At 37.4% G+C, this 13,105-nt stretch overlaps 1 protein-coding gene across 3 annotated transcripts in view; it reads left to right on the top strand.

The window, feature by feature from the left end:
• GRK4 (G protein-coupled receptor kinase 4) overlaps positions 1–13,105 on the top strand; it is a 37,102-nt gene that overhangs the window by 769 nt on the left and 23,228 nt on the right. For all 3 annotated transcript variants that reach the window (XR_009745947.1, XM_061467774.1, XM_061467783.1), the window contains exons 2-3: positions 9,783–9,869; positions 10,523–10,635. Coding sequence is in view for 2 of the 3 variants with exons in the window: in XM_061467774.1 (XP_061323758.1) it covers positions 9,783–9,869; positions 10,523–10,635 (200 nt within the window). In the remaining variant the exon portion in view is untranslated. The remainder of the gene's footprint in view (positions 1–9,782; positions 9,870–10,522; positions 10,636–13,105) is intronic.

Consider the following 13,105-nt stretch of genomic DNA (forward strand, 5'->3'; position numbering starts at 1 on the left):
ATATATGCGTACGGCTATAAGGGATGAGTGACATAAATCTTCTCTGGAAGAACCTTGCACTCCATCTTGCTGAAGTTGCTGCCTGTGAAAAACGTAGCTGTTGAATGCTACCTGTGTTTTGTAATTGAATGTTTTATGTTAACCTGATATTAAACTGTGCTGTATTCCATGAGGTTAATACTTCCAGTTTGATTCCCCAGAACATCTTGACTTGAAGTTTCTCCCCCAACTAACAAACATTTTGGATAGATAATGAAGTTCAGAAAATCACTGTTTAAAAGCGATCCTGGAATAAGATTGTCTTGCTGCTTTTTCATGTCTATAACTGTCCATTAAATGGCCACTTGAAAGCCTCCCCAGATTACCACTGTACTCCTTGCAGAGTTGTTTTTCAACTATGAAATGTGCATATTCTTTTTGGATTGGATCTAACTTTTCTTAATTGTGTTGAGAAGTCCCATTAGTTTAGCTGGAGCTGTTTAAAGTGAGTAAGAACAACAGAATCTGCCCCTGTATGTTTTGCAAGTTCCTCCAACTCTAAATGGGTTTGGCACTTACGCCATATGTGTATCCAGTTAAATTTGCCTTAAGCAGCGAGAGAGGAAAACCAGCTTTTTTTACTTTGAAGTGGGGTTTAAAAACCAGAACAGTGATCACAATTTTGGGCCATTTCCCAACCTTAGCTGAAAAGACCACCTCAAACTAGAGGACATGTTTTGGCTGGTTTCGCTGCCGGTAACATGTCTGTGGTGGTGTTGCCTGTATTTGGAGTTTGCATTAAAGTGATCTGAGAAACGAAGGGAAAGTGGAATCTGGCTCAGAACTTTACTGTGCCCAAACCCTCACCACAAAGAGTGGAGTGGTAATCTGGAAAGGCTTTTAAGTGGCTGCTTAATGCCAGGTTGCCTCTTTAGTTAAGGTTTCACTATGTTTAAAATAAATTATAGTGGTAGAACTGACCAAACAAGATATTTTAATGAACTAAATGAAAGTCTGACAGCAGCTGCTGTGAAGATCAGTTGTACCTGATGTGAAACTTATAAAAGAAATGGTAATAAGCTGTTACTCTTTTGTTCCTGCAATTGGCCTGGGCTCTTTTGTGTAAGTGTGCGCAAAGATTTGATTTATGACTTTGAAACTCTAAAACTCCATTGATAACTGGTAGAAAGTCTTTTACCTTTTCATGTCTGAGTTTCTGGACATGGGGTACTTTTTACATGGCATTTCTCAAAACTCTCCTTGAAAGTGTTTTCTGTCTGTTGCATGCTCTGGCTGGTCTGGGAATGTCTGGTTTATTCCATCTGTCAGGACCATTCCATAAAATCCCTCTCCCAGCTCTATTCTTATGTTCCCAGTAGACTCCAAGGGGATGGAATTTGGAAAGTTAGTATGTGAGGTAGATACTTTACTGAAATATATTCTTTACTAAAAGGGCCTCAACACTGAGACAGAAGAGCTGACTTTCAGTTGGCCTTTTCATTCCCACATTCCTGTTATCTCACTGTGTATGGAGAAGTGGGATAGCATGGAAGAGTTCATGATTACTGTGTCTCATGGAAGAAGGCAAAATCCTAAGGCACCATAAAATAGCAGCTTCACTTATTTTCAAGTATAGGCTGAGTAGCATCAGTAATCCTTTTTCCAATTCCTCAGTATACTGAAGATTGGGTAAGAGAAGGTGTTGATCTGAAAAATATTTCAGTTGTGAAAGCAAGGTAATGTGCTCTTATTTTATAGTTTTCAGGAGCATGTTGAAAGAAATCGATATAGGCTTAATAATGGCTTGCATAGGTCAGTCTCAGTGTAACTTGAGAGTCCTTCATGATGAAGGTGAGAGTAGAAAAAGTCTGTACTCTTGAAAGCATTTTACAATGTCTTTTAACCCTAGAGAGATCACATCTTCATTTTGCAAATGTAAAAACTGAACTGAAGGTATTGTGTACTGGTCCTCATCTGCCATACCTAGCCTTTGCTATGGCAGAGGCTTAATGAGAACACAGAAATGCTTGGTAAATAACACCAAGTCTAAACAAATCATACCTGAGCACATAACCTAGAACTAACAGTCAAAATTCTGATCCCAGATTTGTACTCATAATTTGCCTCTCATTTTATGTACTCGTACTTTTAGATGTGAATATTGTTGGGGTTTGAACATCATTTGGGTTTTACATTTGTAGGTGTGCAGAGTTACCGCACCTTGAACAGCAAGGTTCATGTCTACTATTGAAATCTGATTTGATATGTAGAAACTAAATTTGAAGTATGTAATTAGAAAGCCAGGAACTAACTAGCGTGCTTAGGCAAAATGCATCTTTTATTGAAACTTTCTTCTCCTACAAAATAAAAACAAAGTGGTAGTGCTATTTCTAACTATCTTCTTGCTTAATAGTCTTACTGTTAATTTGTTTCATTAGAGGTGTGAATCTTCTAATTAAATTTGCATGATGATAACACCAGCTTGTAAGAGTTCACCGGTCTGGTTTTCAGGCAAGATCAAAGCCCAGGTTCATCTAATTCTCAAAACTTTAAGTTTAGTCTTACGCTATTCTCTAAGAGGATTTTCCAAACCTTTTCATAAAATGGATTAGCTTAACAGAAGTCTCTTTCCAATAAAAGCTTGTAATATCTCTGTGAAGAAGGAAACCTGTGAGGATTCCTTATCTTCTTTTAATGCAACTTCATAAATAATCAAATGCCAGTTCTCCGTGCATGTAGGTGTTCATGATTGTTCATAATGTGACTCTTGTATGTATCCACTACTAGAAGATACTGTGATGACACAAAGTACCCCATGGTACTTCATGGATGAGAGATTAAGGAGTCAGGAACTATATTGGGAGTTTTTTTTTTCCTCATTCACTTTTCCAGCTGACCTCCTTGTGCTGTACTAACCAGTCCATGGAGGGATTTGCCTCTGGGGAAAATGGTAGTGCAAAGTGTTCTGGGATTCCTCATCTCAGTTTCCTTGGATAAGTGGCCTTCTGTGCTAATCCAGCTCTTTCCTCCTGTGCATATAGTACTTTTTGAGGGAAACCAGTATGTGAGAAAGGAAAACTTCCTCTTAAGGTGAACTCAATGGAACAAACACAAGTGACTCAGTAGAAAAACAAGACATTATAAAGCAAACTCAAAGTTGATCTTATGAGCACTGAAGTGCAGCAATTGAGATGGAAAAACAGGTAAGTGCTAAGTGATAGTGTTAAGATAGATGGTGTGAAAGCTTGTGACTTCATGATCTCTTTACTCAGATTTTTACTTACAGACAATTTTATGTGTAAAAACAGTATACAGCAATGTGTCTCTAGTTTTGTATAAGAGCAGAGGAATTAACACATTTTCTCTCAGCAGAAATATCTTTGAAGTGAGTATCTCTTGAAAGACATTGAAGAATTTATCAGTGGTGACAAATAATAAATACAAACTTGATTATTTTGCAAAAATCAAAGTTCACAACAGTCTATTGTTATATTCACTTTTCTCTATATTTGTATCTTCTGTTTTTCATAGTTATTTTAATGATTCTCAAGAAATCCAGTAAGTATATGTAATCCCCAGAGTAATTTCAGCATCCCACACATAGTCTATGATGTTTTGAAGGAAAGGAATTAACCACTGTATGTTTTAAACTGGTTAGGAGCCTTTCTTTTTTTTCATTGCCTAAAGTAAGAGTCTCCAAATATTATGTCCACAGGGTAGATCTAGTTCCTTTGAAGTCAATGGCAGTTTACTCCAATTGAGGATCCATGCCAAGAGTGTGTTTTAAACATACCTGGTCTATTTGCATCCACTTTGAAGTTCATTTGTACTGCTCTGGCAGGAGCACTTTGAATGAGAACTGGGTCTGCTGTTAGGCTTATAATATCCTCTATGTCATGATTGATTTAGGCTAAATTAAGATCATGCCTCAAGCAATCTTTCCCCCAAGCTCTTGATTGTATTGGTTCTAGCTTGTGGTTGCAGACAGTTTCTAGCTGAATCCATGAACCAGTCTGGGGGTTGTGGGTTGTTGTGGTAGGTTTTTTCCCTATGTCATTGGTTGCTTTGGGGTTGGGGTTTTCTTCCCAAAATTGGTTTTCAGATGGATCAGCAAGCTCCTGCAGATTTGATAATTGTTAGGCGCAGCCCAAGGATGGAGTTAGCAGGAACCTTTCAGTAACAGAAAATGATGACAGTTTGACTTAAGCAAACGCTGGAAGATACTTGTTTCAGAACTGAAGTTATGTGAGCGTAGCACTCTTCACAAAAAAAATAAGTAGTCCACGCAAATTGTGTGCTTTATCTTTCTGGTTTAAAACCAACCGGCATAATTCTTCAAGCAAAATACTTCCTACTTTTGCTTGCAGTATAAGGTAATAATTCAGTATGGTATTAGTGACCATATATAAGCAGTTATCCTGTAATGTATTTGTAATTAGGAAGAAAATTCGAAGAAGATTGCACAGCTCACTGCAGTTTTGCTATCAAATGGAACTGAAATCTTGAATTATTTAAGGAGTGTGGACAAGAAGGAAACCAAGACGCACACATACCCAGAAAGTCCATTCACCAGTAGCAAATAGGAATTTTAGCATAAGTGTGCTGTGAATTTTCACAGTTGCTGTTATTTTTGTCTGTTCTTCCCTTATTTGCCTCCTATGTTCTGTTGTGCTCCCTTATTGCATTGTGCTTTAAATTGCTGTAAACTCATTGTGGCAGGAAACATGTCTTCCTGTCTTTGTACAGAATTATGCACAGTGTCTGCCTTTTTGTCCTTTATTTAATGAACTGTAAGAAGAATGCATGTGGGCATGTTGGAATCTAAATAATTATGTTTACTAAATAAACACAACACTAGAGGTCTACTTATTGATACACACTGGTGCTTTGGTTATTTCAAACGTGGCAATTTGAAGTAGAGGTTTCACAATCTACTCCAAGGAATTTTACTTTTCTGTCTGTTCCAGTCTTGATGTACCATCATGATAAAAAAATCCTTGTTAAGGAGTTGTCTGTAAAATTGGAGTTTTCTTACTGTTGAGTTTTTGGTTTTGTTTTCTCTAGTAAACCCTGTTTATTAAGTTGTTGCAGACGTAGCAAAAGGAATGTATACGCAGATGTTACATTGTTTGACTTCAAGATTAGTTTAACAAATTGTGGCTCAGATTAGTTACATTTACTTGAGTTTATACAAGGCTTTCAGACCTAATTTCCGAAGAAGTGCATAAGCTGTTCAGCATGTATGCACTAGCATTCCGAAATGTGCACATGATTACTGGAAATGTATATAGAACTGATGGGAAGAACCAGTTGTTCAAGTGGTTATAGCTGTGGGAACAATAAAGGATTGTGCATATAAGCAAGCTGCACAAATGTTCACAAATACCTGGGGGTTTAATGCTTACAGGGTTACTATTCTGACAGTGAGCAAGAAGACTCAAATGTTAACCTTGCTTAAGGCCAGCTCTAGGCACCTGAACCCAGGAATGTGAGGAATATTATCTTAAAAATACTATAACAATCTGTAAACTATAGTTATTTCTTATGTATTTATTTATTGAGCTGCTTAGTTTTTTTTTTGCTTCTGTGTTGAGAAATGCCTTGGCTTTTATAATGCTGAAGAGTTTGGTGCCTACCTTGTGCTGAAACCTGAATTTTCAGCTTTCTGGCAAACTTGCTGAGAGCCCACCAGATTATTTGTATCATACTTGCGGGGAAAGAAATCTTTCTCCATATAAAGTAGATGCCACTCTCTTAAATCTAGTTATTCAACTGTGACCTGGCTTGTTTTTCAAAGAACTGAGATGTCAAAAAATCCATCTGACCTGCACAATGAAAAACATTAGAGACCCCTCAAAGAAGTACAGTAAGGGGAAACCAGCAAAATTTGTTACTTAGTGGGCAGTGTATACAAATGTCTTTGTAGCATAAGGCCATAGTTAAACAGGAATGTGTTGATTTTTCAGTGAAAGGTTTTAATCCTTATTGTGAGTGGTTTGAAAAAAAATGTCTCTAATTAGAATAACATAGGAATTCAAGTAAATTTAAAATCTCTTAGGAAACGTGCCTGTGACTTTTTCTGCTGTGGGAAAGATGTATTGTATGTACCCAGATTATTCTCATGCATCTCTGTGTAGATGATGTGGAGCTTCCACATCAATTCTTCTGTGTTTTTCACTGAATCGATTGATTTATACAGTTACAGGCACATGGCAGGACATTGTCTTGTTGCAGTTTTAGGCTTTCAGAGTTTATCTGGGTGTGGTCTGGTGTGACTTTCTCAGTTGGTATCTGACAATCTGGTTTGTGGAATCAGTTTTGCAAGAATGATGTTGTAGCAATCATGCAGCCCTAGTGCTTCATAGCTGCATGCTTCTCAAGCACAGAGGTGTGTTCCTTGCCCTTTACAGGCAAGAAAGCTGGAGCGTGGAAGTCCCTAAACAACTCAATGGCATGATTTCAATGTCAGTGTAGCAGCCACTGAATCTCACCACGTACAGACTGTGTACATTTCTTAGCCAGAAAGTACAATACTTCTCCCTATTGTCATTCTGTAGGACAGTCCAAATTTTCTATCTCAAGGAAGACTGACTGCTAATGTTCAGTGAACACTGTGCTCAGTGAGAGTCATGCTACAAATCCTGCCTGTAAAGAAGACCACTGTGGCTGTGGAATTCCCATCTGGTGACTCAAAAGTATTTGTCTAAATCTGTTTCTCCACCGGATTGCTTTGTTTTGACACAGCAGTTTCTTTTTGTGCAACTAATTGTGTTTTTACTCATAAAAAAACCAATCACTTTGACTTATGTAAGTTTTTAAAATATTTCTCTGGAGTTTAAAAAGAAAAAAAAGTTGAAAAATGAAAACATCTAAACGTCTTGTCCATACCATATTCCAATACAATGACTAACTCAAATGAGTATGTATCTTTTTAAGAAGCAAAAACATGTAAAGAGGCAAATGCTGAAATTCTAATTCTAAGAAGTAATTTGGGGAGCAGAAAAAGGTAAGGTTCTCATGTACCTGAAAATGTAATTGCAGTGTTTCCTCACTGTAATGGTGTATTGCTGCATCCACCCTTCCCTTTGTAAAAAGATGACTGGCTTCAAGTTGGACACTGTTCTAGGCAGCAATTACATCTGAAAGAGGCAAAAGTGGTAATTCATCTGAACCAGGTAGGTCAACCATAAAGCAGATTAATCTAATGGCTTTGTTGCTACTCTGTTGCAAAGTAAGCTGTTGGTCTTTCTGGAAGAATTTTATCTGAAGTATTTTAGAATGGGATCCAGAATAGAAGCTCTGAAATCAATATTAAGACACTTATAAACCACAACTATTATAATTCGATTTGATACTTCTTTTAAACTGCCTCAGAAATGGGAAGGGATTTTGCAATTAGGGAATAATATGACAAGCAAATTGTTCTCCTCCCACAACTTTTACCAGAAATGGATGATTTATCTGTAAATGATGTAGGTCATGCATTCTCTTTATGTTACTAGGACATGCAGACTCACTCTGGGCTTGCTGTAAATACAAGAACAGTCAGTTCAGGGAAAAGAGAAAGCATGTTGATTTAGTTGATACTCCTATCACTTGATTCTTGTGTATATTAATAAATTATGTGTAGTCTTGATTGACTTCTATAGGATGGTGAATTCAGTTACATTCTAGCATGTGGTGTCTTTGTGACGATCACATCCTAAATAACTGGCTAAATATATGGGGCAAAATACAGCAGAGTTTCTTGTATTGGACTTGGTGTATAATGCACCAGTGAGTCTCTTTTTGGATCGTATTTATTGTTCGGTTTGTTTACTGTCTGGTTTTGTTTTATTCCCTTTGTGCTTCAGAAGATGATATACTTGCTGTATATCACAGTGTAGTTTTGCTTTTGCTGAACAGCATTGTGGTGTGAGTTTGGGTCAGTTTATCATTCTTGGTCAGTACTGATTGTACTGTGTCATGCACAAATGAGTCTTTCTGAGCAGTTTCTAACAGGAAAAATCCCGCCACTTCTGCAGACCTTCCAGCTTAGTGTCTTTTTCAATTGCATGGTTAAAAATTATGGTGATGCTTCTGTCCATGGTTTTCCATGATTGCATAATCTATATCCAGTCCTTTTCTATTCCATGAATGTGTACAGGCTTGCTATGTTAGTATTGCTTGATTTTTATTTCTGTCCAGTTCTCCTAGAAGTGTGTGTGGTTTGGTTTTCTGCAAGCATACATTCAACTTCTTCGTAACATAAAAAATGTTTTGCTGCAATAGTTGGAGTTTGTTTTAATGATGCTGGGTAGTTCCAGCTTCATGATTAGTGCTGCTGCTGCGTGAAGTGTGTGGGGGGGAAGCAGATTTCAAATACTTGCATTCTGAACCATTTTGGAAGGTCAATGACTTAAGCTTCATTAGGAAATACAGTGCAGAAGAGGAGTTTTTTAGAAAGTAGGTATCAGTTCAAAAAAATCCCTGCAAGCCAACTTTTTAAGGGTTTATATTCCTTATTTGTTTATTTTTCTAGTGATATTAGAGTTCAGAATGTTTTGTTGCAGCAGTACAGTGAGACCTCCATGGTCCTGTAATGGTGATCATGTAAATTTGGTCTGAGCTAGGATACACTAAGCTGAAACTGCTCTGGCTGCAATTGCGGAACTTTCCAAAAACCTGTATGTTTGAGTGAAGAGGGTTTGTAAAACATATTTTATTATTATGAAGGTGTTTAGTTCCTTTTTCCCTAACGATTTAATACTGAAAGACTTGAGTACTGTTTGCTGCTTAGTTTCTATTCGGGTTACATGGGGTAACTCCCTTCCTTTCTCTCCCATTGTGGTTAACGGTACGTACTGCTTTGGTGCACTTAGAAAGTTTCTGTGAAGTTTTGCTACTGTTCTTTCATGTGGAAATGCATCTGGGTGTATCATTTAGTAAAATCTTCTACAGTATTTTGCAGCACAGAAATCACTTTTCTGCTGAAATCTTTTGCAATTACACATATTCATCTGTTATTGTATCTGTCACTGCCTTTTTGATAAGTACTCCTATCTTCTGTAAATGGAATTGGCTGCTTCTGATCAAAGTTATGTGCTAAAATTCCAATTGAATAGAAAATGGAGCACACATACAGTTTTTGAGAAACAATGGGGGAGATACTGTAGTAGCTTTTTAAAAATCAGTTTAATACTAGTGCTGTGAAACCTGAAGCATTGAAAATATTGGAGTTCTACAACAGCTCAGTTATCCCTGATGTCCTGTATCCACCTATGGTCTACAGTAGATGCTGTCTATTTGAGCGATGCCCACTCATTTATTAGTGGGGTCTACTCTTATTACTACTACTGTCCTTAAGAAAAAAGAAAGAGAATATTTATGTACCACCTGATTATTCGAAAATGTGTTTGTTCTATGTATTTTGTTACTCAACCTTAATGTGTTCCGTTCTTCACCGTAGTTGAGAGAGAATTCTCAATATTTTTTTGTTTCTATCTTTGATGTTTCTGTTTGTTTGTAATTTGCAGAACACCTACATATTTGCCTTGTCTCAGAACACAGAAAAGGTGTTCTGTATGCTTAGCCAAAATGTGAAACATTTGTCTTGCAAAAGACTTTCTGCGCTTTTTTAGTGTTTCATATATATACTGTCTCAAGTTTGTTAGTGGTGTGGGTATCCTTATGGCTGGATTTCTTTTGGGCATGAAAAGCAGATCTGTGCAGAAGTGTCCTGATTTTATGCTGTTAATTAATGTTATATTTAATTTTACTATGATATAGCACTGTGTTTTACATTACTCTGTATTTTTTCCTAGGCAAACGGAGTGGGCGCAGTAAAAAATGGAAAGAGATGCTGAAGTTGCCACCTGTTAGTCACTGTGAAGGTATTAGATGCTCAATTGGTAGGTGTCCTGCAGAATGACCTGTCTGATTTCCTTGAGAAGGAAGGATAAGAGTTGGGTGATGTTAACTGAAAGGATTCTGTCTTGCTTCTGAATGCTCATTAGCATTTACCACTTTTAATGTGATGGAGAATTTATGAGGAGATAAAAGCTGTTTCACAGCTCCTTGTTTGTTAAAGGAAACTGCTCCTAAAGGATAAATTTACAAAGCTATGAATTTCAAAAAGGAATCATGTTGTAATTTCAATGACATGGTCACATAGTTCCCTTTTCTTCTTAGTGTCTTGTAATAATTATTTAACATTTTATATTACTATCTTGTGTTCTTTCTTTCCAAACAATCTTGTTTGCTTTGGAATTGCTATTTCACAATATTGTTGTTTTCCACCCCCCAGCCTGGATTGAATTAAATTTAACCATGTCATTCAATGTGTTTTTAATAAATGTGATAGTCTGTAATACACAAATACGGCTGGAAGTGTTTCACTATTCTTTGGGATCATTACATGTTTTAGATATCTTTGCTAAATGCGTTAATGTAAACTTCAGGTTTTAGTGATGTTTTTCTGACCTAGTCTCAAAGGGGAGTAAAGGACCATGCTGTGACAAAGATAAAAAGAAATAAAGGTATTTACTTATTATTTCTTCCTCAGAAAGAGACTATAACCAGCTTTGTGACAAACAGCCAATAGGAAGACTTCTCTTCAGACAGTTCTGTGATTCCAGACCAGATCTAAAAAGATGCATTGAATTTCTGGATGCAGTGGTAAGCAGTGAGCAATTGGAGGTGGATATCAGTAGGCAATAGCTTATACATTTTCTTTTGTGTGTTTTATGCTGGTTTTGGCTGGATAGAGTTAATTTTTCTACACTGAAGGTCATGTCGTGCTATGTTTTGGGTTTTGGACCAAAGTGGCATTGATAACAGGGATGGTTAAGTTATTGCTGAACAGTGATTACACAGCATCAAGGCCTTTTGAACTCATTACACCACCCCATCAGCAAGTAGACTGGGGGTGCACAGGGAGTTGGGAGGGCACACAGCTGGGACAGCTGACCCCAGTGACCCAAGGGATATGCCATACCTTATGGTGTCCTGCTCAGCATATAAAACTGGGGGGAGGAGAGAGAAAAGGAGGAGATTAAACTGTTGCCTTTCCCAAATAGCCATTATGCATGATGATGAAGCCCTGCTCCCCTGGAAATGGCTGAACATCTTCTAGCTGATGGGAAGAAGCTTCTTGGTACAGTCAGAGCTACAAAATTGGCTATGATGGAAATGAGAGAGAATTTGAGAGACATGCTGCTTGACTTCTTGAGCCTAAAAGGATGTGCATACAAGGAATATTACATGAAATGCTTGAAAATGCTTTAAACGTAGACTTGAAAATGTTGCAACTTGCATGGAAGCCTTAGGCTAGACAGAGTGTGCTAATTAAAAAAAATACAATGGAGATGAAAATTTAGAGAACCATCTATGGAAGAAGAGAAACCAGATTTTAGAGACCAAGGGGAAAGGAAGTGTTTTGTCTTGATACATTTGCATCTTGACATCTAGTGCTAAAAAATGAGGGGAGGAAGGAAATGTGCCCACAGCCATGTTTTGTAAAAAGTCTTCAGACAAAACACTCATGGGTTTCCCCCCCTTTCTCATGGGGAGGGGGAAAGTAATGAGAAAATAAGGCAAGCACATGGCAGTCCTTATGAGAAGAGAATAATAGCTCAGACTTTTTATTCTTTGTCCTTCATAGTTAATCCAAGCACAGTAAAATACAGTCTTAAACTGAGCTTGCTGCCAAAAGAATAGTTTTTCTCATCCCCCCTCCCTTTTCATTCTTATATTCAGGGAATAAATGAGCAACAAAGGTAGAAGTAGGGTAGTGCTGCTGCCTACATGTGTCCCAAAATACAGTATCAGAATGCAAAATGGCTCTGAAAGGTGCAGGGTGTAAAGAAGTACATGGGATTCTTGCTGTGCCCCCCACTTCATAGTTTCCTTCCCCTTATGGGACTATAAACTGAGGCACTTGATCAGTTAAAGGGAACTTTTGTGTCAGATAAGTAGAACTGCCTTATAATTGTCAATGTAGTATTAGGACTCTTAGGAGCTGTTCTAGCACCAAATTCTAGAGGCTGATTTGACAACAGACATAGAATAGATTGAATGGAAATCCAGAACAGTGGAGCTAAATATCCTGAAGTGAATGTAAGCCAGAGTCTTTAATGAGCATTGCACAATGGAGAGACCTCTGACAACTGTGGATGTACCCTTAATGGATACAACTTCTGTACACATTTCTAATCCTTAGAAGCTTAGACAGGGAGTAGCAGAATCTTTGGCAGCATGAAGAAGAATCTTAGGCATGACTATAAGGCAGGTATGTCTTTGCTTTACAGATGTCATTTTTTCAGGTGAAACTCTCTCTAAGACGTAACTGTGTTTGACATTAACTGAAGATTTTGAAATATGCGACCTATGGTGTTATGTGGATTGCAGTGCTTCTGTGAATTGGAGACTGGCAGAGTTCAGCTAATCTGATGCAAGAGATGATTTCACAATTTACCACTTTCTTTTTTTTTCTTTAACTTCCATTTGAAAAGTCATGGTGAAGAAGTATGCTTGGGAATCAAGTCTCTTGAAGAAGAGCAAGAGCTCTTAAAAGCTAAAATAATCTCTAATTTGTGACTCTCATGATTGGAAAGGTAGCAGGCTGTCTTGATCAAGGAAGTGAGATAAAATACCTACTATCTCTTACAGATGGTTCCTGATCTCTTTTTCTGGACTGGACTTCAGCAGTCTTGTTCAAGCTCTTTTTTGTTTGTGAGGCAGTGATGTCAACGGAAAGGCAAAGTTTGTTGTGTTAGCCCAGCTAGTAAAGCTAATACTGGTTGCTGTTTGATAGTGCTCTTTTCTAATGTTTCCCCAGATTCTGTGTTACCTATAAATGCTGTAACTACTGATGTCTGTTTCTTTATTATTTCATGAAATTACTATTAGTAAGTAGTCCTTGGAGTTTTTTGATACTAGTAAATGTTTGATGGTTTGTTGCTTTGGGGTCTTTTTCAGGAGTTTTTCAGTAGTTCTGAGGCTTTATTAAGCTCTACAAAACACATGGTATTCCACAAGGTGGTTTTTTCCTACATCACAGTACCATATATTACTAAGTCAAAAACTTCACAAGTTTTGTATCTCTCCTGAGTTTTCTCAAAGAATGAAGTAGGGTTTGCTTTAGATC

The sequence above is a fragment of the Pezoporus flaviventris genome, unplaced genomic scaffold, assembly GCF_033815535.1.
Source record: "Pezoporus flaviventris isolate CSIRO_AGI_PZ_B2104156 unplaced genomic scaffold, CSIRO_AGI_Pfla_v1 ptg000002l, whole genome shotgun sequence".
Lineage (NCBI taxonomy): Eukaryota > Metazoa > Chordata > Aves > Psittaciformes > Psittacidae > Pezoporus > Pezoporus flaviventris.